The following is a 21,154-nucleotide window of genomic DNA, read 5'->3' on the forward strand; positions in this document are numbered from 1 at the left end:
CCATAGAGTTTCCAATAGCTAGTGAGAAACTCTATGGCCTACCCCCTAAACTCTATTGTTTTAGCGCTGATGAGTGAACAAAATAATCGCAAATCATCTATTCATCTATTGATGTGGTCACTAATTTGTCCCTTCCACTCCTCACCCGAAAGTTCGCCCATCTCCCATTTTTTTTTATATGTCTGCAGTTTTATTGGCAGTGCCGCCACTTTTTTGTAGTTTTTTGCACCTGACCCGAAAGATCGCCCACCCCGTATTTTTCACTCGATATCTCGGCAATTTGGGCCGGTGTTCTTTCGGAACTTTACAGTAATGGGTTGTAGCTTCAAATTATTGAGCAGTTTGCTCCATTTGACTGCATGTAAAGTTCCCGGGACCAGTACATCGCTTCTAATTAACTGAAAATTCCAATTAAGTGACTCCTCCGAACAATTGAGAGTCGACTGTAGTTGATGCTTTAGCCACACAACTTGCAATGAAACAGCCGGTGCCATTGCAAAGACTGCATGCTCACTCGCGTAGTACGGGTCCTGAATGACGCTCTTCCCCTCGGGGTCGTAGCTTCCCAGCATCTCAATCTGTGCTGTGCTGTCGGACGGCGCGAGGGCACGCAGGTCGCGCATGTTGGCCTCGTCCATGCCGAAGATGTACTGGAAGTGCCGGAAGTCGCTGCTCCTCACCTGGGCAGAGCAGGAGGAACAAGCACGGCACTGTCTTCTCGCACTACGGCAAGGAAACAAAATGCTTTGGCACGTCTCTTCCTTGTCCTTCTCTTCAAAGGACACAAAAAAGTTGCACAGGTGCTGCACTTAATTAAAGGGGCCTTGAAGACAAGATACAACTTTGTTCAATTTAAAGAAACTCTCCTTTGGTAACTCACTCACCTCCATTACAGCCACGACAGACATTTTTTGTCCCAAGTGCGAGAAGTATTGAAAAGCTTTCAAATTTTGTTACAAAATGACGAGTGTTACGGGCAAGTGACATAGTATGGGCGAGCACTAAAAATGTAGTTATTAGTGTGTTTACTGCATGTTAGCATTCAAGCGATGTGATCAAATGGAACAGAGTGTGAGGGGCCATGCAGACAAAATACAAGTTTGCTTTATTCGAAAGATCTCGTGTTTTATGCTGCCCCCAGCACTTGTTTGGAAGCAAATTATGCTGTATTCACCGAGATTTTAATCAATTTAGGTAAAAATTTTGATCCTCCGACCAAATTGTGTTTTCGTGGTGTCAGCAATGAGTGGGCATATTCAAACGAACTTCCAGTGCGTAATTCAGCTCTGCAGCCTTGCTTGCTGTCAGTCCTCCCAGATGGCGCTACCATACTCAGCCACAGACCGTTGCCCACCGTTGCTTGGTTTTTGACCGTATTTGCACCTGACTTGTTTTTTTTACTGTAGAAAGTAACCGTTTTGTGAAACATGGGGTATCCTTGGCAAACAGGGTCACGTAAGACAACGTCACTTACACCAATCGGCCAGTGGTGTGTAAGAGAACTCCAAACCGGCGGACTGCTGTGCAGCTAAAACAAGCATAGTGCGCCCAGTACCAACGGCAGTGCGCATCGGTACTTTTATGCCTACGTGCGTTTCCGTAACTTTCATTGTTTACCGCATGAATATTACTGCTATACAAAAAATATACCCCAAATTTAAGTGCAAATAGCTCATTCGGCAAGCTTATAAGCCCTGCCTAACTTGCGTTTGCTTTTTCTGGCCTCCGCCAATCGCAGAGGTGGCTGGTGTGACATAAGTTCTGCTGCAGGAAATGAGCTAGTTGGGTCGCATGGCCATTCCCTTTTTTTACTCACTATGTAGCTTATTTGAGCGAAGGGTGCGTTAAAAGTGGTGTCAGTATGATTCTAACGAGGCACTCTTTCGAATGAACCAAACTTGTGCTTTGTCTGCGTGGCCCCCTTAAGTGGGCAGCTGCCAATCACACAAACGATTCTGTGACATCATGGAGATCTCACTGCTAAGTCACTGGGAAGTTGCCATTGCTTCATAAGTTCCCTTTGGTGTCTTAAATATTTGTGTAAAGGCTACAATAAAACTAGCATTTCTGATATCCAGAGAAACCAGCCTTTCTAATGAACCGAACCTGTATTTCGTCTTCACGGCCTTTTTAACAGGGAGTTGGAATGTCTCAATGAGTGCTTGGCAGGAACTGAGAAGGCGGGGGGGTAAACAAAGCGGAAAGTCTAGCATGGGCCTTGCACAAAACGTATGCAATCCTGTTTCTCGGTGGTGTAACACACTTAACACCTCATGCCTTGCAACGGCGGGTTTGGCTAACCTGCGCTGGCTGGTGTTCTTCAAATGTACGGTCTTTGTCAAGATTTTTTGGGCCATGCCAACGGTTTCCTGGCCACGAAAAATTCAAAGCAAAGGCTAAATGTTTAACTGCGACCAAATTATTCATTGACAGTAAGAAAGAAAGGTGTTCTCTCCAGTGTTCCGGCATAAGACATTGCAGCCTCGCCCGAGAGGTAAGCTCATGGAGGAAAGAAAAGGTTAGGAGAGGCCCTGACGTCACATTTGTGAAGCCGAGTCCCGCCATGACTTGAGCCCACGGAGCCCAGCACTCTATCCCATCATCCTTTGCTGTCTCCGGTTTCATTTGACTAACATGGCGTCGCCCTGCCCTCCCGCTTCGAAGCGAAAACAGCTTCGTCGCTAATTCCTCGGTGCGATATAATGTTCTAAGCTGTTGATTTCGCCTTCAATTTGCCCATTCTAACCCTCACCCAAAGTTTCAATCGAAAAACGGCCTTCGTTTTTGAGATAGAAGGACGATTTTTTAGCTCTTAAGCCTGGCAAAGTAGCGTTTGTCGTCGTCATAGCAACAGGCTCGCGGGATACAAGTTAAGGCCGCCTCCGACGGCGGAGTTTTCAAACTGGCCTAGTCTAAAAACGTTTGTCGTAGCGACTGCGCTGGTTTGCAAGCGTAGCGAAGCAGCGACATACCAAGCGCCTTAAAAATTTGTCCGTTTTATTTGCCCAAATTTGGCCGCCGCAGTTGTAAACAAGTAAGCAACATTGTCCATGGGCTCAAGAAAAATGACGTAACTTCCTCCACACTTTTTGCAATGCATTGGGATGCTAGGGGCCTCTCCTGAGTATTCTTTCCTCCATGGGTAAGCTTGTACTTTGAAACTTTTGCGCCTTATGCACTTCTGGCTTGGTCTTGAAAATTTTGACAAAGACTGTACATACGCAAGCGTCCACGCGGACACAAAGCCAGGTGGGCACACCAAAAGTTCATTTCACGAGTTGCAAGGTCCTGTTCCCAACAACCCAGCTGCACCACCGCGTTGAACTTGCCGTAAAATTTTACAATGGCTGGCGTAGGAAACGTGTCGGTAGGCGTTCGGGGTTTAGAAGGACCTTTGCATCCCCCATGCTTTGCAAACTTCGGTGTTTAAAATGGTGGCTGGCCACTCGTGTTGCCGAGTTTAATGACACAAAATTGCTTCCAAGTTACGTGTCAAAAAAAAAAAAAAAAAAGAAACACTTGCAGGACTGCACTCACTAGTATTCATAGTAATTAGCAAGTATGTAGATAGCAGTTTTACGACAAACGCTTTTTTGTCTATTGTGCCCCAGTCCCCCTATTTGTCTATTTGTCCCCCAGTATGGCTAACCATCTGTAACTACCTTGAGAACTAGTTGAAGGACTCAAAATAATTGCATATTTGATATCAGTGGGTGATAAAAGCAGCAAAACTGAAAAGTTTCACTGTGTTTACTTCAAGAGTGAAATAAATAGAAGCAGTTTTTTGACGCATCGCTTGGAACTAATTTTACAGGTCATTAAACTTCGGTGTTTGAAATGGGCACTCAAAATGGTTCCTTGCCACTGGTGCCACCATGGTTTAATGAGCTGGAAAATTAGTTCCAAGGGGTGCATCAAGAAGCTGATTCTCTTATTGCATTCACTAGGGTCTATAGTATTGGAAAATATAAATATTACAGTTTTATGGCCAACACTGTCCTGTCTAGTGTTCCACCAAAAATTGCTAATTATCTCTAATTATCTTGGGAACTAATTGACCTAAAATAATGACACACTCGAAATAAGTGTGAAAAAAGCAGCAAGACTGACAAAATTCACGAAGTTTACTTGAAAATTAAAAGATGTTGTTTTAAGGCCAGTGTAACACCCCTGTCCTCCCCCACTTAACGTGCCGTGAACCAGGTTGTGTGTGCAGAGACTCTGCCCAGTGTCCAGTGTCCCAGTATCTCCACCCAGTGTCCACAGCCACTCACCAGCCGTGCCCGGTGGTCCATCTCCACGCAGTGGTCTTGCATGCACTGGATGGCACGCTTATCAGGCTTCTTGCCGACGTGCCACTCCCCCGTGGCTGCGCTGTCCACCTCCCACTGGGCGCACCCGGCAAAGAGGGGATGGGCATGTTACATGAGCAGACGTGAGCTGTTCGCAGTGTGTACATTGAAAAACCATTGGCCAAGGCAGACTAACATCTCGGGCCAGAAGATGGTTATGGTTAAGAAATAGAACTTGGTGGAAATCGAAGTGAGAAAATTTTGGCGAAATGAAACGTAAAAATTCCGAGAAACAGAGAGGAAGAAATACGGACATGAACATACATAATGACCATATTTAACAAAATATGGTTGAATAAACGTTCCACATTATGACCACGTGTATAGGCACATTTTACGAACATTCTTGTGGGCTGATACATGAACCCCATCGTATTTTAGGATTTTTTACAGCAAGGAAGGAACAGACGTGGGGGACTGGCATAGAATTAATAGTCCGCGAACAAAACCCCGCTCCTGGCACGTACCCACTTACGGGGGAATAGCCTAGAATAGTCTGCAAACAAACAAAAGCCCACTTTTGAAACATACCTAGTGATGCAAAGAACACTTGTGGGGGATTGGCCTAGAGCTAATGAAGGTTTCACGTGACATGTTAGGAATGCCATCCTTCCCTAGCATGATCCCCAAGAGCAACGTGCACGGACATTCCATTTCAATACTGGTAATGCTATGGGAAAGCTAGGTATAGTTAGGACTCCTAAACAGCAGCATGCCTATGAAGGGTGACAAAGAGGATCGAGAAGGCAATGTGATAGACAAAATACTGTGAAAAAAAAAATTTGGCTGACGATTACGGCACTCCCTAATGCAAAAATTGTGCGCAGGACGAACTGCAGTCTTCTGTGTGACAGTGCATGCCTGCTGCGTCTCAAAAAATGATCACCGCATCAGTGAACACACGGAGGTGCACAATATACTCTGACACTGTCTCGTAGCGCGTCGCCGCGGGAGACAATGCCTCACGTCTTTCGCCGCACTTTCATCCTCCGCTTTCCTGCTCGAGAGAGGTCTTCGGAGGCCTCTTCAGTTTCTTGGTTATCTCGTAGCACATCGCCGCCGGTGAGAATGCCTCAAGCCGTATCAGCATAGTGCCCTCCCCCTCACACTTTTGCCACACTTTCTTCCTCCGCCTTCCTGCTCGAGAGAGGTCTTTGGAGGCCTCTTCGTTTTCTCAGTTATCTTGCAACGCGCCACCACCAGAGAGAATGCCTCACGCCCTCTCGGGATACCGCCCTCCCCCTCACACTTTTGCCATACTTTCATCCTCCGCTTTCCTGCTCGAGAGAGGTCTTCGGAGGCCTCTTCGTTTTCTTGGTTATCTCGTAGCACATCGCCGCCAGTGAGAATGCCTCACGCCCTCTTGGGATTCCGCCCTCCCCCTCACACTTTTGCCATACTTTCCTCCTCCCCTTTCCTGCTCATTCTATCCCATTCGTCTTCTGCGTCCCCTTCATTTGCTCAGTTACAAGGGACGACGGCGCCACAGAACCACAGGAGCGGGCGCTTAAGTGCTGCGCAAGAAATGTGACCAGAGAATTGAGGGGCAGGTGTAACACACTCCGGTGACAGTCATCAGTGAATGGAATGTGGACGGGACGTCAGAAAGCCAGACAAGAAGGGGTTTGCGCGGTTCACGTCGGAAGAGTTTGAACTGCAGTTTAGTCATTCCCATCGACCAAACACTGTGCACAGTGTATAGACTTGACCCTCACAGAAAACAACACACGACTGACTCAATGAAGGAAAATGACATTGACTGCGGAGATGTCTGTACCGTACAAAACGAAATGCCACTGTGCATGCATTGCCAGGCACACCAAAGCACGATAGTGGGACCACATACTTTGCATGGGATAGCCACGACGGCACTTTCCTTGGCAGTCTCAGATAACATCAAACAAAGGGCGGCTGGTTGACTTCTTTAATTTGTCTGAATTTTTTATAATATTCTAATTAACCTTTTCGGCCCTGGTGGTGTCAGTTGACGCCATCACATAACAGTTCCTCTAGTGCATATATAACGAAACCAAAAGAGCTAGTATTCTGGGGAATCGTTCTTTGATGCCAACTGCGATAGACATCACCATTGTTGTGTTTTAGAGGAGCTGGATGCTACAAAGAAGAAGCTCCACTGAAGACAAAATGCCAACACTGACACTAAGAAAATGACGGTCCTAGTTTTACTCTCAAGCTTGTAAATCTATAAATACGTGCGCTACGAACCTCATTTTTTGTTTGTAGGCTCATGCAGTCATAACGTTTAGGAAAACATGCAAAAAAAAGATGTTTCTGCTCAATATAAAATTTTCAATTGCCAGATGGTATAATTAATTGCCTCAACTAAAAATCGGCCAATACTTGCACTGCCAGCGCTATTTCTTGTTTGCGGATTTGTGAGGACCTAAAATTTAGGAAAACACGCAGACAACGTCGTTTTTTCTTGAAATAGAAAAATCACGGCTGAAAGGGTTTACATATTACGTATTGTCCACATTGAAAAATATTTTTCCCGTAAACGATGCCTAGCCTGTAAAAAAAATCGTAAAGCACAACAAGGCACACCCCCGACTTTGCCTACCGCAGCATTTCTCATGGCACCAACTTATGGACACGTTTAGATGGGGCAATCCAGACTCACCTGATCACATTAATCCTATGGGACTGACTCGTTCTTGACCGACGGGCTTAAAAAGCATCGTGTACTAGGTAATGAGAAAAGTTTTACAAATCCACGGAAACATTCTTCTCAACGGCCAAGTTTGCTTTTTTTTTTAGAAATGCAGCACACCTTTACTGAAATAAAAATAAACAAGAAATGAATTTTGGTTTATCTTGTTTTAATTAGACAGCGCTAGCGGTGTACACAGACAGGGTATTATTATTTTTTATTTTAGTGGAGAAGTAGTGACATTGATCTAAAATGAGAAAACTAGGCCGTTGTGCATATATTTCTACGTATTTGTAAAACTTTTCGTGTCGGTGCACGATGGTTTTTAAGCCCGTGGGTCGTGAAGTAGGAATTCCCAAAGAAATGTTAACAGGCGAGTCCCCCTTAATCTACGCATAGCACACGTTTCTCAAAAAATAAAAAAAAAAGAAGTGTATTTCTTCTAAATTAAGGACGACTCAGCGGGCAATGGAACAGAAGATGATAGGTGTAACATTAAGGGACAAGAAGAGAGCAGAGTGGGTCAGGGAACAAACGCGTGTTAAGGACATACTAGTAGAAATTAAGATGAAGAAATGGACGTGGGCAGGCATGTAATGCGAAGGCAAGATAACCGTCGGTCATTAAGGGCAACAGAGTGGATCCCCAGAGAAGGCAAGCGCGGCAGAGGGCGGCAGAAAGTTAAATGGGCAGATGAGATCAAGAAGTTTGCGGGGATAAATCGGTCGCAGTTGGTGCAGGACCGGGGTAATTGGAGATTAATGGGAGAGGCCTTCGCCCTGCAGTGGGTGTAGATAGGCTGGTGATGATGACAATGATGATTCCTTCTAAAAACATTTTTTTTTCACTTTTGTCGTGATTCTGCTCGCTCCTGCTTGGCTTTGGAGAAAATCAGGAACTGGCACTGGGTGGACGACAACGTTGCACTGTACGTCAGGGTGGCATACGTAAGGGTGCAGCTGCTGCAGTCACTTTGGACAGTCACTTTGGAAACGGGCACCAACTTCTTCACTTTTGAAAAGAGCGACATTTCTGACAAGCAACGGCCATTGTCCACATCCACAGGTGGAAAGGATGCACGTGACGGAGTTGGAGGAATTGTGAATCGCCAGGCTACATACAATTCACAAGCTGAGATGGCCGTCAAGAGACGCGATTCAAACTACCAGAGACACAGCGACTGCGTTGTCTCGGAAAGTCAAGGGGTGTCTACTTTGAGTTCCTAGAGGAACTCGCAAACTGCAATGACGCAAAGAGGGGAGAATGCGTGCATTCCCTGTCATTCGGGCCTGGAACATGTGGCGCTTAGGGGGCATGTGGACAAAGTACAAGTTTGTTTTATTCGAGAGCTGTAGTGTTTTAAAGGGCCCCAACCACTTTTTCGGCTGCAAACGATGCTTTATTCACTCAGAAATTAAATATTTTAAGTTAAAATTTCACTTCTCCCGCTAAATCGGGTTTTCGGGACGTCGAAAATGGCATATTAAGAGGAGCAGGGCCTTAAAACTAAATACAGCCTGCTGACCAGGGCTGCTACCATCTCACAGGCACCCGTTTGATTGTCCTGTTTATCGCCCACTTTCGGCGATGGCGCTGCAATACTGCTGAAGTGCCAGAGTTCGCACTCTGCTTCTGGCCGGACTTCTACACCTGCCGTATTTTTATTATAGTCCATACTAATCGTTTCCTTAAACTTAAGCTATGACTCGACAAACATGGTCACGTAAGTGATTCCTGGTGTCAGTTGGTCAGTGTTGTTTCAGACAAGTCCAGCGCGTCCGACGGCTGTGTTAGCAGTGTCAGCCAGCAAAGTGCCGCACTGCTTCGGTGTTTACGTGTTCGTAATTTTAATTGTTCACCCCATAATTCTTGCGGCTATAAAAAGAATGTGCCCTAAATGCGAGCACAAAAAGCTCGTTCGGCAAACTTATAAGCCCTGCCTAATTTGCGTTTCCTTTTTGCCGGCCTCAGTCAATCGCAGAGCTGGCACATATGACATCATAGGTTCTGTTGCGGAAAATGAGCTAGCGGGTCGCATGGCCATTCCCCTTTTTCCTAATTATGTAGCGTATTTGAGGGAAGTTTACGTTAAAAGTGGTGCCAGCATGGTTCTAGCGAGGCAACCTTTCGTATGAACCAAACTTGTGTTTTGTCTGCGTGGCCCCTTTAAGCCTCTGCCAAGAAACAGTACTGGGCGATAGTAGTGGGCTCTCTAGTCTCGTTTCATCGCATCATTTGAATGCTAACTTGCACTTAATGCGCTGCACATTGTGTTTTCAGTGCTGTCCCACATGACGTCACTCCTGCTCGCAACACGTCACTGTAGCGCAAAATTTTAAACTTTTTTTTCAATATTCCTTGCATTTTCTCGGTCAAAAAACATCTCTTGTGGCTGAGATGCAGCTGAGTGAGTTACAAAAAATTATTAGCCACGCCACTCAATATGAAAGCTGTCGGAAGTGCAGAGCAGTGATTCGTCATAATGGGCTGTAGCGCTGTTATCCGCTCACTGCTACCACCCCATGCAATTCAAATTTCCCGCCTTCTCAGTGCTCGCGTGCCCTCTGCCTGAAACTGCGCCAGTGGGAGTTCTGGTCCTTTTGTGCTTGCTTTTCTTTCCACACGTGCCGGCGTTGCACTGCCACTTTTTTTTTCGCGCACTATCATAAAAACCAACCCAACGAGTGTTCCCAACTAAATGAACGCGGGCGCTGACGGTTCATTACGTATATTTTGCCTCAAATGTACCTGCAGTTTTCTTTGCGTCAAACAATGGGGAGATGTATGACAAGCGCCAGTGGTTCACAAGTTTCGAACGCTTATGACCATATAAACCGCTTGGCTTTCGAAGCCTCTGGGTGACGCCGCGACGACAGCCACTATGACAGAACGCCATGTGGCTCTACTTGGGTCCAGTGAGCAAGCTACGGCAATAAGGCAAGCCCCTAAAGTGCTCGGCACTTTAGGGGCCTGGTTCTTTGAAAGTCAACAAAGTTGCATTTTGTCTTTACGGTGCCTTTAAGTCATACACGTGAATGACACGCAGCGTAAGCAGTCTGTACGCTTCTGCAGAAACGATTGCATGCGCAAATATAGAATTTGGGACTGCAAATCGAATCAGATATTTTTGATCAACACATCTGCTTCAGCGTGTGGAGAGCTTCGAAAAAATAGCTACAAAAAAAAAACAAGAACGGATATCTTAGTCAGAATTTTACACGTCTGAACCCCAGAAAAATTAAATATGAAACATTAGGACAAGATGGAAGTGCAATGTAACAAAATTTTGGCATACATTACGGGTTTATCAACATGCTATGAATGGAGGAATTATATTCGACTGGCTGTAGTCCCTCGTTTAAAAGTAGAGGCCCTTGCTGGGCATAGTAGTGGATGGTATGGCCAGCACATTACATCTCTCCTGTCAGACTTACACGGATCACGGAGGATATTAGTTGTAGCCGGTGAATACTAGTACGGGCCCATTGCATGCACCCCAGGTGTATTTCAAGCGGCATACATCGGCGTTCAAGGACTGGATTGACCTTCCTCCCAACGTCGTCGCCATTTCCTATCAACATTTTTGAATCAACTGTATCTTTCACATTAAACTACAACCCCTTTTTGGAACATGCCCTCAAAGAGCGTTTAAAGAAAGAAAGTGATGATTTTATGTGATCTATAGAGGCGCTACACGCTCACCGCCCGTTCTCCAACTCGCAGCGAGAGCAGTCTGTCTAGATTTTCACCAAACCGCTGCAACCCAGTGACTAGTCAGTCACCGTTAATTATTTATTTACTACCCCACACTTTGCCGGGTTTTTTACGTCTCAGCCTATACACACAACCCTGTGTAATACAACATGATTGGCACTTCGTACAAGCCTGTTAGTTTCTTAAACATAAAGAGTCTTTACATGCACGCAATGTGGGCAGTGACATAAAGGGTACCACATTCAACTAGTCTCTAAAACGGTGTGCGCTAAGTACAGTAATCCCTCGTTAACTCGAACTTGGATATCTCGAAATATTGGTTTTAAGTCGAAACTTTTTTTCGCCGTGCCTCCCATAGGCGCCATGTATTTGCCCCCTTTTAACTCTCTATATCAGAGTGAGTGACTGCCTTGAAAAATGTGAGTTCTGAAAGTGTGGAGTAGTGCTGTACATTCAACAGCTTTATGACAGCAAACATGGGAGCGCGTGCCGTTCAATACATGCAGAGCGCTCTGGTGAGAGGCTGGCGCACTCCCTGAAAGCACTTCATTGCACGGTTGCCTGCTGCATAAGTTACGGCACAGCATATGGACATTTGAAGGCGCGAGGATAACGCTTTCACTGCCCAATCAGGCAGCGAAAAGCGAACATTTGAATGGTTTCGCGCTTAAAGGAGCCATGAAGAGAAAATACAACTTCGTTTGATTTGAAAGAACTAGGATTCAGTATCTCACTCAGCTCCATTACAGCCACAAAAGATGTTTTTTTAACGAAAAAAAAAAGCAAGAAGTATTTAAAAACTTTCAAATTTTGTGCCACAGTGACGTGTTATGAGCAAGAATGACGTCATACGGGCCAACAATAAAACATAATTTTCAGTGCGTTAACTGGACGTTAGCATTCAAGTGATGCGGTCAAATGGAACTAGAGGCCCCATTACAGACGTCCAGTCATGTGTCGTCGCGACAGGTCAATTAGGCGGCCGACAATCGCACAAACAAGGTTCCGTGACGTCATAGAAAAATTGCGGGAAATTGGCTAGGGGGTTGCGACAGCTTCACACGTTTTCTTTAATATCTCCGTTATTTGTTCGAAGATAGCGATGATATTGGTATCATTGTTATCGGGACTAAGCAGTTTTTCTAATAAGTCCAACTTGTATTTTGTCTTCATGGCTCCTTTAATAACAAGCCCCCTCATCTGCACATGCATTATCTGGAATCGTTACCAGACACCTGATGTAGCTACTGCAGCAGACAACAGCGCAATCAACCGATGTCAAGCGTTGGATCCGCAAATTTACAAACTACGAAAGTTTGTCATTCTATTGCTAGACCGCACTGCATGTAGTACTATGCTGCACGTGCTGCCGTGTTTACCGTCATAAAGCTTTCGACTGTATGTACACTGCGCAGAAAGTGGCCTAAAACGTATCACCTTTCACAAAATTTAGGCAGAATTTTATCGCATGCGGTGTCGACGGCGACTAAACGGTACAGCCCAACGACGCCAAAATAGTGATCGCCCCAAAAAAGTGAGTTTCCGAAGTGGAACTTCCTTTTCACCGTCCCGTGTCTTTCGCTGCGCTAAATCTTTTTTCTGTAATATGAACCAACTCGCCCAGCAACACTTATTACCAGTATAACTTTATGAGCCCTGTTCCAAAAAGTGACCCAAAATGCCGAACTTTTCAGCTACGCAAAATGCGTGGAAAAATAATAGATTAGGCAGTCACCAAATGTAAAAATAAAAAAGAAAACTCCGGAAGAGTGGGGTCTGAATAGGGTTGCCACCTGACCGGCTTTGGACCGGCCCGACCGGTTTTTTAGGCGCGGGCTGGTTGCCGGTCTGTACCTAAAACCGGCCGACATTGGCCAGTTTTTAGGGGCGAAGCTCCTTAAGTCATGGGTCTGTCCATCCCTTGTGTCTCACGGTACGTGCCCGCCGCATGCTTTCGGAGATGTCGCAAAGTGGGCCGCGTTGCACGTGCAAGAACCGGCTGCAACCGGCAGCGCAAACTCGGCACCGGGAGCGCGAGCTTGTCTGTGTTCGCCAACGGAGGCGCGAGCGCACGTGCACTGCGAGGGGGAGATCACGCAAGAGATCACGCCACGAACGCAGGCAGTCGTTCTCGGAGATCGAACGAGACGCAAGGACCTTTGCTCGTTTCCTCTCGTCTTGTTCGGGCACAAGTTCGCCCTAAATAAAAGTTCTTGCTTTACCGTTGTGTCCCATCCTACGTGACAAATTGTGGTGGAGGTGCGGGGTAGTCCTCGATGGCGCGGGGTCTTTCACCAGGTCTGGGCCTGGGAGCATTGACTCCGAAAATAAAAGTTGATTTGTACAATGTACGCACAGTCTTACGTCTTTCTTAATGATGTAATGGGCGAACTTTCACGGGAGAGTTACGGTTACCGATGATCTCCCCCTCTCGAGCTTCGCCCCACTTATCATCATTAATTCCGTGTATATGGCGTGATTTTTTTTGGCCATCGTGTCGCGGGTATTTCATTTTTGGGGTTTTGTAAGCGCCAATACAGCAACTACGACGCTAAGTATGTGTCGACAAGCTGTGCAAAGACACGCGAGCCGAGAAAATATGTGGCCAAGTGTGATTCACGCGATGGAAGGGGACGAAAGGGAGGAGCAAAGCAACGAAATGCCGCCGGGGCGGCCAGCAAGCGCGGTAGTGTTTCAGTGCTGCACATTCAGAGTAATAACCAAAATTTTAATCACTTTCAGTACAAACGTTATGTGGATTCCTCTATAGGAAAACGCTACGATAAATGGCACTGCATGTAAAAAAAATGTGGCGTCTCTTTTTTAACACAAACTCAACCTTCTATATAGCACCCCCCACCCCCACTCCGCCCCCCGTCCCCTAAGGCCGTTTTTTTCTTCGGGGAAAGGTGGTAACCCTAGGTCTGAACCCAGAGCCTCTGCACACAAGTCGTGGGGGGGGGGCGTTAGCTTCACGCGGATATTCCTCTGTAACCGACGCTGTGGTCGTGCGCGTAGCTACTGTCCACAGGATACTCGATGTCATACGTATATTATTATTCAGTGTTTAACAGTAGACTTGGCGAGTCACCGGCTGGAACCGGTGTAGCCGTTTGGGCAAAAATCAAGACAGACTGGTCTCACCGTGAGTTGTGAAGTGGACGGCTAGAAGGTTTGCGCCTCTGAACTGCTCGGAATACATTGTACCAGCCAGGGCCTTAGCCAGGACTTTTTTTCGGGGGGGTTGTGGGTTATTGGAAGGGAGAAGATTCACCGAAAGCAGCACAAGTTTGGCTCACACTTTGCCTGGAAGAAATTTCGGAGAGGTTCGAACCCCTAAACCCTGCCTCTGGTAAGAGAGAGTTTAGCATAGAGGTTACAGTACGCTAATGCAACGGAAGCGGGTGCCGGGACCCGATTGGACAGGTGCGCATTCATTCCACTGAGGGGCGACCTCCTCACCCTCCCCGTGCGCATGCGCAGTCGGGTCACATTAACCCGCCAGCCGCCGTAGCGTTAGCAAACGCTACCCGCTATGCTAAAACTTTCTATTGAGTTTTAGCACAGCGGGTAGCATCCACTAACACTAGGGCATGCAGTTACCGCGACTCGACTGGGCCCTTGCAGATTCGTTCTGGTAGGGTGGATTAGTTCTGCGGGCCGGCTCTCACTATGCCCGCACATTTGTTCCGCTGAGGGGCGGCCTCCTTGCCCTCCCCGAGCGCATCGAATCCACAAGTGCTCAGTCGAGTCCCGGTGCCCGCATGTCGTAGTGTTAGCGGCCGCTACCCGCTATGCTAAAATTAGTTTTAGCATAGCGGCTACAGTCCACTAACGCTACGGCGGCGGGTTACCTGGACAATAGGGAGTTTTAGTATAGCGTTTTAGCTGTAGCGTTAACGTTTTGCGGGCCGCAATCGCGAACGGATAGCGCCTCGTTATACTACGGTTAGCGTGCCCGCTAACGCTATGGGCGCGCTAAGGTGCTTTCCGCTATACTTAGCATAGCGGCTAGCGGAGGCTCACGTTATGGCGGCGGGATAGCGGGGCCCTACGGCGCATGCGCGTGCGGGGAGGGCGAGGAGGTTGCCCCTCAGTGGAGAGAAGGCGCAAGCATGGCGAAGGCCGGCCGGCGGAACTAATCCCCCCACCGGAACGAATTTTCACCTTCTCAGTCGGGCCCCGCTACCCGCCGCCGTAGCGTTAGCGGACGGTACCTGGTATGTTAGCATAGCGGCTAGCGGAGGCTCACGCTATGGCGGCGGGATAGCGGGGCCCTACGGCGCATGCGCGCGCGGGGAGGGCGAGGAGGTTGCCCCTCAGTGGAGAGAAGGCGCAAGCATGGCGAAGGCCGGCCGGCGGAACTAATCCCCCCACCGGAACGAATTTTCACCTTCTCAGTCGGGCCCCGCTACCCGCCGCCGTAGCGTTAGCGGACGGTACCTGGTATGTTAGCATAGCGGCTAGCGGAGGCTCACGCTATGGCGGCGGGATAGCGGGACCCTACGGCGCATGCGCGCGCGGGGAGGGTGAGGAGGAATGCGCGGGCATCGCGAAGGCTGGCTCGCGGAACTAATCCCCCTACCAGAACGAATTTGCGCCTATGCGCGCGGAGAGGTCGATCAGGTCGCCCTTCACTGCAACGAATGCGCGGGCTCCGCGAGGCGGGCGACCATCCCCGCGAAACGAATGTGTACCTGCCTAGTCGACGCGCCCCGCCAGCGTTTGGGCTGACGTCAGCGCAGTCCACTATAAAAAGAAATAGGCGGCGCCGGGTTTCGATCCCACGACTCTGGCCGCAACGGGAGGTACGTGGCGCTCTTCCCACTGCGCTACAAACCCAGACGGGAGCATGTGCTACGAACGCGCCTTATGTCCTTCACTCATTCAAACTACGTCGAGAAGCTACTGATACAACGAAGGCACGCGAAGCTGAACGTCAACGGAAACGACGAACTGAAAACTAATGGGAACTTCAGTCGACCCCATGGCTGCTTCGCATACTACTCAGGATTCCCCTACGGGAAGATGGTGTAATTTTTTAAAGATGCTTTGTATTCGGATACATACCAAGGAAAGCTTTGTATTCGGATACATACCAAGTATACGCTTCCTTTTCTTGGTCTCTTTGCGTCGCCCGGAGGCAGTGGCGTACGCACGATTTCGTGTCCAGGGAAAAAAAGGAAAGGCAAAACATGAAATGATTAAAAAGTAGGCAACAACAACACAGCAACAAAACAATTATGTAAAAAGCTAAAACCAAAAATTATTCCAATAAAAATATTGCGATGATGTCGCGCACTACGTAAGTGACCGATTGTTTTGTTGCCGTTTTCCCCAATGAAATCGCGAAACAGTTCATCGTCATTGTGAGAGTACACATGGCAGCCACATAGGGCGCGACAGTGGCACTGAAATAATTATTGGTAGCCATTATTTCATGATAATTAAAGTTAGTGGCCTTGCACGCCCGCTGCATACGACAGCGTCCGGAGGCCGCAACAAAATTATACATTCACTGAGTCCGTTCGCTTAGGGAAAACTGATTTTTCGAGTTTTTTTCGAGACTCGTGAGAGGCCCATCTCGCGGCGAAGGCACGATGCTATATGTATACATGCGAGCGCTGCAAGCATCTCTACACCGACTCTCAAGCTATATGCCGACAACTTCTCTGCAACCGAATGCACAGAAATACCGCTCATGTACTGAACAAGGTCCTCGCTTCAAGTCAAAAGTGCTACAAGGTAATCTGGGTACCTGGGCACGAAGGCACGCCAATAAATGAGAGCGCACACGCACTCCCACCGGGCGCCTGAGCATGCACTTCCACATTCAAGTGAACGTAGGGCGCAACCAGGACCTCAACAACCAGTTGACACCAGGGATCTGCTACGGACAGCCCGTCAAAACAGACAAGTACCCAACACCACACAAAACACTCACTCGTCGGGAATCCGTTGTACTAAGGCAAATTCAGACAAACACGCTACCTACTGTACACCTAACACACCGATTCCAACGATTACCTGGTACCCCCAAGTGTCCTAACTGCGGGGACTACCCTAGCATCTATCACTCTCTGGACATGTACACACAACCCTAACCTTCCCCCCATACCCAATCCTACCCCCACTTCATGGGAAAGAAGGCTGGCCGGCTCGAGCGCGGAAGTGCAAAGAACACTCATTGAACGCGCAGAGAAGGCCCTGTCGGCTATCCCGGAAGCTCCGGACTAGGGGTTGGTTGGTTGGTTGGTTGGTTGGTTGGTTCCTTAAGACATGGCGCGAACACCCCCGGGGGATTGGCCTAGAAGCTGCCTGTAATAGTTAGGCTGTGACCCGGTTTATTTTAGAGAGAGAGATAGAAAAAAAGGAAGTACGATAAAAATATTGAGAGCAGAAAAAGAAATTTATCTTTGGATAGAACAGGATTGTCAGAAAAAAAAATTGCGAATGAAGACATAGCTGTCTACCAGGGCATCCGGCCTGTCGCCGCAACAAAGGAGTGAAAGGCGATCACAACATCTCTGCGGCAAACTCCTCGGACGGAAGCACCCAGGGAAAGAACAACGGTGGAAGATAACGGGAGATTAAGCCGATTAAAGGTGTATTCAAGGTGCGTACGGCGCATCGAGGAAAAGCTGCGGCAATTTAAAATAAAGTGTTCTATAGTTTCGGGGGCCTTGCAGAAAGGGCATTGAGGAGATAACGCCTGACCAGCTCTGTGTAGATAAAAATTTAAAGGAGGGATTCTGCAACGAAATTTTGTGATTGCGACCTCACATTTACGAGATTCGCAGAATTTAGGCTTCCATAAGTGGGAGAGGTGAATATAGTCGGAGCATGAACGAAGGGCATCTTGCCGATTAATTTGTAAAACTTGAAGGCGCCTGAACTTCGCCCGCAAAAGAAAACCGTCAATTGGGCAATTCACGACGGCAGGACCCCCAAGAGCCAAATTGGCTAATTGGTCTGCCAGTTCATTGAAGATTATCCCTGCGTGACCAGGGACCCATACTAACCGGATCTCGCGAAGCTGGTAAGGAATGAATGAACGGAATGACCTGAGAAGGGAAGAATGTTTATCATTTGTTAGAGCAGTGCACACGGAGAGAGAATCCGAAAGGATAACTACCTTCGCAAAACTGTGCTGTAGTTTATTAAGGGCTAAGATTATCGCCAATAATTCTGCCTGAAAGATCGGGGTATAGTCTGGCAGCCTGATTGAGAAGGACCAATCTAGAGACTGAGAATATGTTCCTACCCCAGCCTTCTCATCACTTTGCGAGGCATCTGTGGACATCAGTATGAAGAGTAGCCAAGTGATCTTCAAGTAAATTATTGAGTAATCGGGCCGGCAATAATTTCGCATGCGAAGGAAAAATGTTGTCCAAGCTTATGTCGACAGGCGACAAATTATAAGAATAGGGCTGAAGTAGAAAAAGATCTGCATGAAGAGGCTGCAGCCATGCCTAAACGCAATCCAATTGAGGTCGCTGAAATCGGGGCCACGTAAATTCTCGGAAAAGGTCAGGCCTCAAGAGGAAAATGGGTTGAGCCTCGTATAATGGAGATTCAAACAGTTTTAAAAATGGCATGGTACACACCGCACTGGTTTGTCCCCAGCTACCGGAGGTTGACCAAACTTGTTCATATGCCGCCAATCCACTGCCACCCGTGTATCTTACTGAATTAGCTGCAATACATGATGGACTGGTCTCATTACTACCTTTTGTCAGGGCGGGGCCGTACTCACGACTAATCATCCGGACTGACTCTACGCAAGCCATACATGACATTCGTCGCGTGGCACAATCGACATCCTTCTCAGATGCCATTCATCGCTTGGCAAGACGCAGTCGAGTTGCTGGTGCGAACAATAGTGCGCCGCGCACAAGCGGGGTCACTGGTGCACCCAGCTTTATTGAATAAGATGTTCCCGGCAGAGCACGACCCCATCTGCCCGTTCTGCAAAAACACTGAAGGCACCCTGCCGCACATACTGGCGGAGTGTACTGAGCTCAAGAATCCCCTACCTTCCCTCCCCTTCCCCTCGCCCCCTACCCGAGCGGTGGGAGATCTTGATGTCCAGCCCCGACCTCTCGACGCAGCAAGAGCTCGCGTCCAGGGGCCAGGAGCTATTGGACTCATATGGGACTCGTGAATAGGGTTCCACCCCGTCTGACGCCTGCGAGCGTCACCTGAAATGGGCTCAGCGAAAGTTGTTTCTCTCTCTCTTGGCAAGAAGCACGGCGCTGCGGATACGCATCGAATGTGTGCCCCGTTCATCTGTGCCTGGCAATACGGAGGCAGACTCAGCTAGCCGCTCGAGCACAGTCATGCGGCCACTACTACCTTTCCCCGAAGACGCTCGCGGGCACCTGGAACGACAAAAGGAAAATCTTCGGCGCACCACACGAGGACTCGTATACCACCGTGTGGTTCAAACCTCCCTGGCGACTTAACTCGCCGAGTGGAGGTTGCGCTGCGGAGATTACGCGTTGTGGTGGCCCTTACGCCGTCCGTGACTGCCTCCTGGCCATCGCAATACCGCGGCCCATGCGGATCCACCTGTCCATTCTGCACCACTGCCATTGGAGACGTGAATGTGCAGCACCTGCTCTGGGCCTGCCCGGGATTGCATCAAGTTCGCCTGCGGCACCTTCGTGCAACCGGTCTCCACCCTGGCCGCCCTCCTGACCTGCAACGCTGGGTGCATGGACCGTGTCACAACTCCTGAACTTTATACACGAAACCAACTTGTTCGTGTTTCTGTAAGCGCCTACATCTATTATGCCGCAGGGCAAACTTTCGAAAAAAAAAAGACATGTTACAACAGTTAGCAATTTAAATCGACCCAGAAGTGAAGGCAACCGTGCTTCAAGGTACAATACAGAGTTAGCTACATACTTTGGCAACCCTAAACATAAACGCAAAGCCAATCTTTCAATAAGAAATAGGGGATGGAGTTTGTACTTCGCGCAGCCAGAAAATAACACGCAACCAAATTAACACGCAACCAATAACGCGCAACGATAAATCATTAGCAGGGCGTCTCTACGCATACCGAATTTATGATTGCATAGCCTACGCAGCACTCCCGCAATCTTTTTCACCTTTGGCAGCAATGTGCGAAATATGAGGACGCCATGTGAGGTGGTCGTCATAAATTATACCCAAATATTTAATTTCCGTGACCTGAGGGATGGATTGCAACCGGTATGTTAGACGTAATGATATAGGGTTATTGCTGGGAAATACTATAACGGCCCATTTACTGACATTTAGCGAGAGGTGTAACAGGCTAAGCCAATTATCCAGGACAACCACACAGTCCTGCAGTCGCTGATACAACGCTTGGATGTCCCTATCAGCCGAGAAAAAAGCAATATCATCGGCACACATATAGGTATATCCATGCGAAAATAAAGTAAGTTTCTTCTTCTTCTGTTTCGCCGCATCCTCAAGGCATAATATAATCGATCAAGGTAAAAATTTATTGCACTTACAAGCAATAAATTTTGTTCGTCTTGAACAGATCCCCCCATACGACCAAACTTGTCGTGGCCGATCTGGCGGCAGGCGGCTATCGCGGATCGCTCGCCGAAATTTAACATTTATATCGCGTCTCCTATGCAGTATATGCATTAATTGTCTTTTTAATACTAGTACTCTACCTCGTGAAGACGTGACATTTCCCAGCATGAAACGTGCCGTGGCTTAAATTCAATTGAGCGTACGAATTGCGACGACCCGCCGGCCGCCGGCCGACTAAACGCTGGGCCGACTGTCGGAGGGTCGGTCGGTGAGCTGTGCAGCAGCACATTCAAGCCAAGCCATCTTGTTTTCACGTCATACGAAACTTCATAGTATATCGGCAAGGAAGATGCAGAGAAGAGTACAGAATTTTCGAATTGGACTTAAGGGGACCTTGCAACACTCTTCATGCAGTGCAAGTAAACTTGCGCGACGTTTAGATTAGACTTCCAGGAACTCCCGAGCCAAATATTACACGTGCACGTGAAGCGGTAAGCGCGCAAATCACCGTGAAAGACGCGTAAAAACCAAATTCTCCTCGTTATGCACCCCTGGCATGGCCTCTGAGACGTCAATCGGGCCATGGCTGTCCTGGCTGTCCTATTGGCTTCGCTGGTCAACTTCGCGGCTAAATTCTGGCATTTCCTGTGACGATCAGCCGTCGTCGGCGCTGTGTATGAACCTCTTCTATGTTTGAACCTGTCCGCATGCTTTTGGTGTTTCTTTTGTTTTGAGTGCGCGCGGAGTTTGAGTGACGAACTAAATATTCCACTTTCAACGAGGCCACTCGGCAACAAACGTTTATTGCTCCAAAAACGCCCTACCAGCCTAAGCGCTTGCTTGCGAGCAGGCCACCATGGCTGCTTTTTTGTGGCACAAG

At 48.0% G+C, this 21,154-nt stretch overlaps 1 protein-coding gene across 1 annotated transcript; it reads right to left on the reverse strand.

The window, feature by feature from the left end:
- Positions 1 to 119: 119 nt before the first annotated feature.
- LOC144138184 (low molecular weight phosphotyrosine protein phosphatase 1-like) lies at positions 120 to 4,649 on the reverse strand. Its single transcript, XM_077670350.1, has 2 exons — positions 4,275 to 4,649; positions 120 to 680 (listed from the first exon to the last, which is right to left on the reverse strand). The coding sequence occupies exons 1-2, from the start codon at positions 4,314 to 4,316 to the stop codon at positions 261 to 263; spliced, it is 462 nt and encodes a 153-aa protein (XP_077526476.1). The 5' UTR covers positions 4,317 to 4,649; the 3' UTR covers positions 120 to 260.
- Between the last annotated feature and the right edge of the window lie 16,505 nt (positions 4,650 to 21,154).

The sequence above is a fragment of the Haemaphysalis longicornis genome, unplaced genomic scaffold, assembly GCF_048455015.1.
Source record: "Haemaphysalis longicornis isolate Haplotype H1 unplaced genomic scaffold, Haemaphysalis longicornis Haplotype H1 scaffold_5, whole genome shotgun sequence".
Classification (NCBI taxonomy): domain Eukaryota; kingdom Metazoa; phylum Arthropoda; class Arachnida; order Ixodida; family Ixodidae; genus Haemaphysalis; species Haemaphysalis longicornis.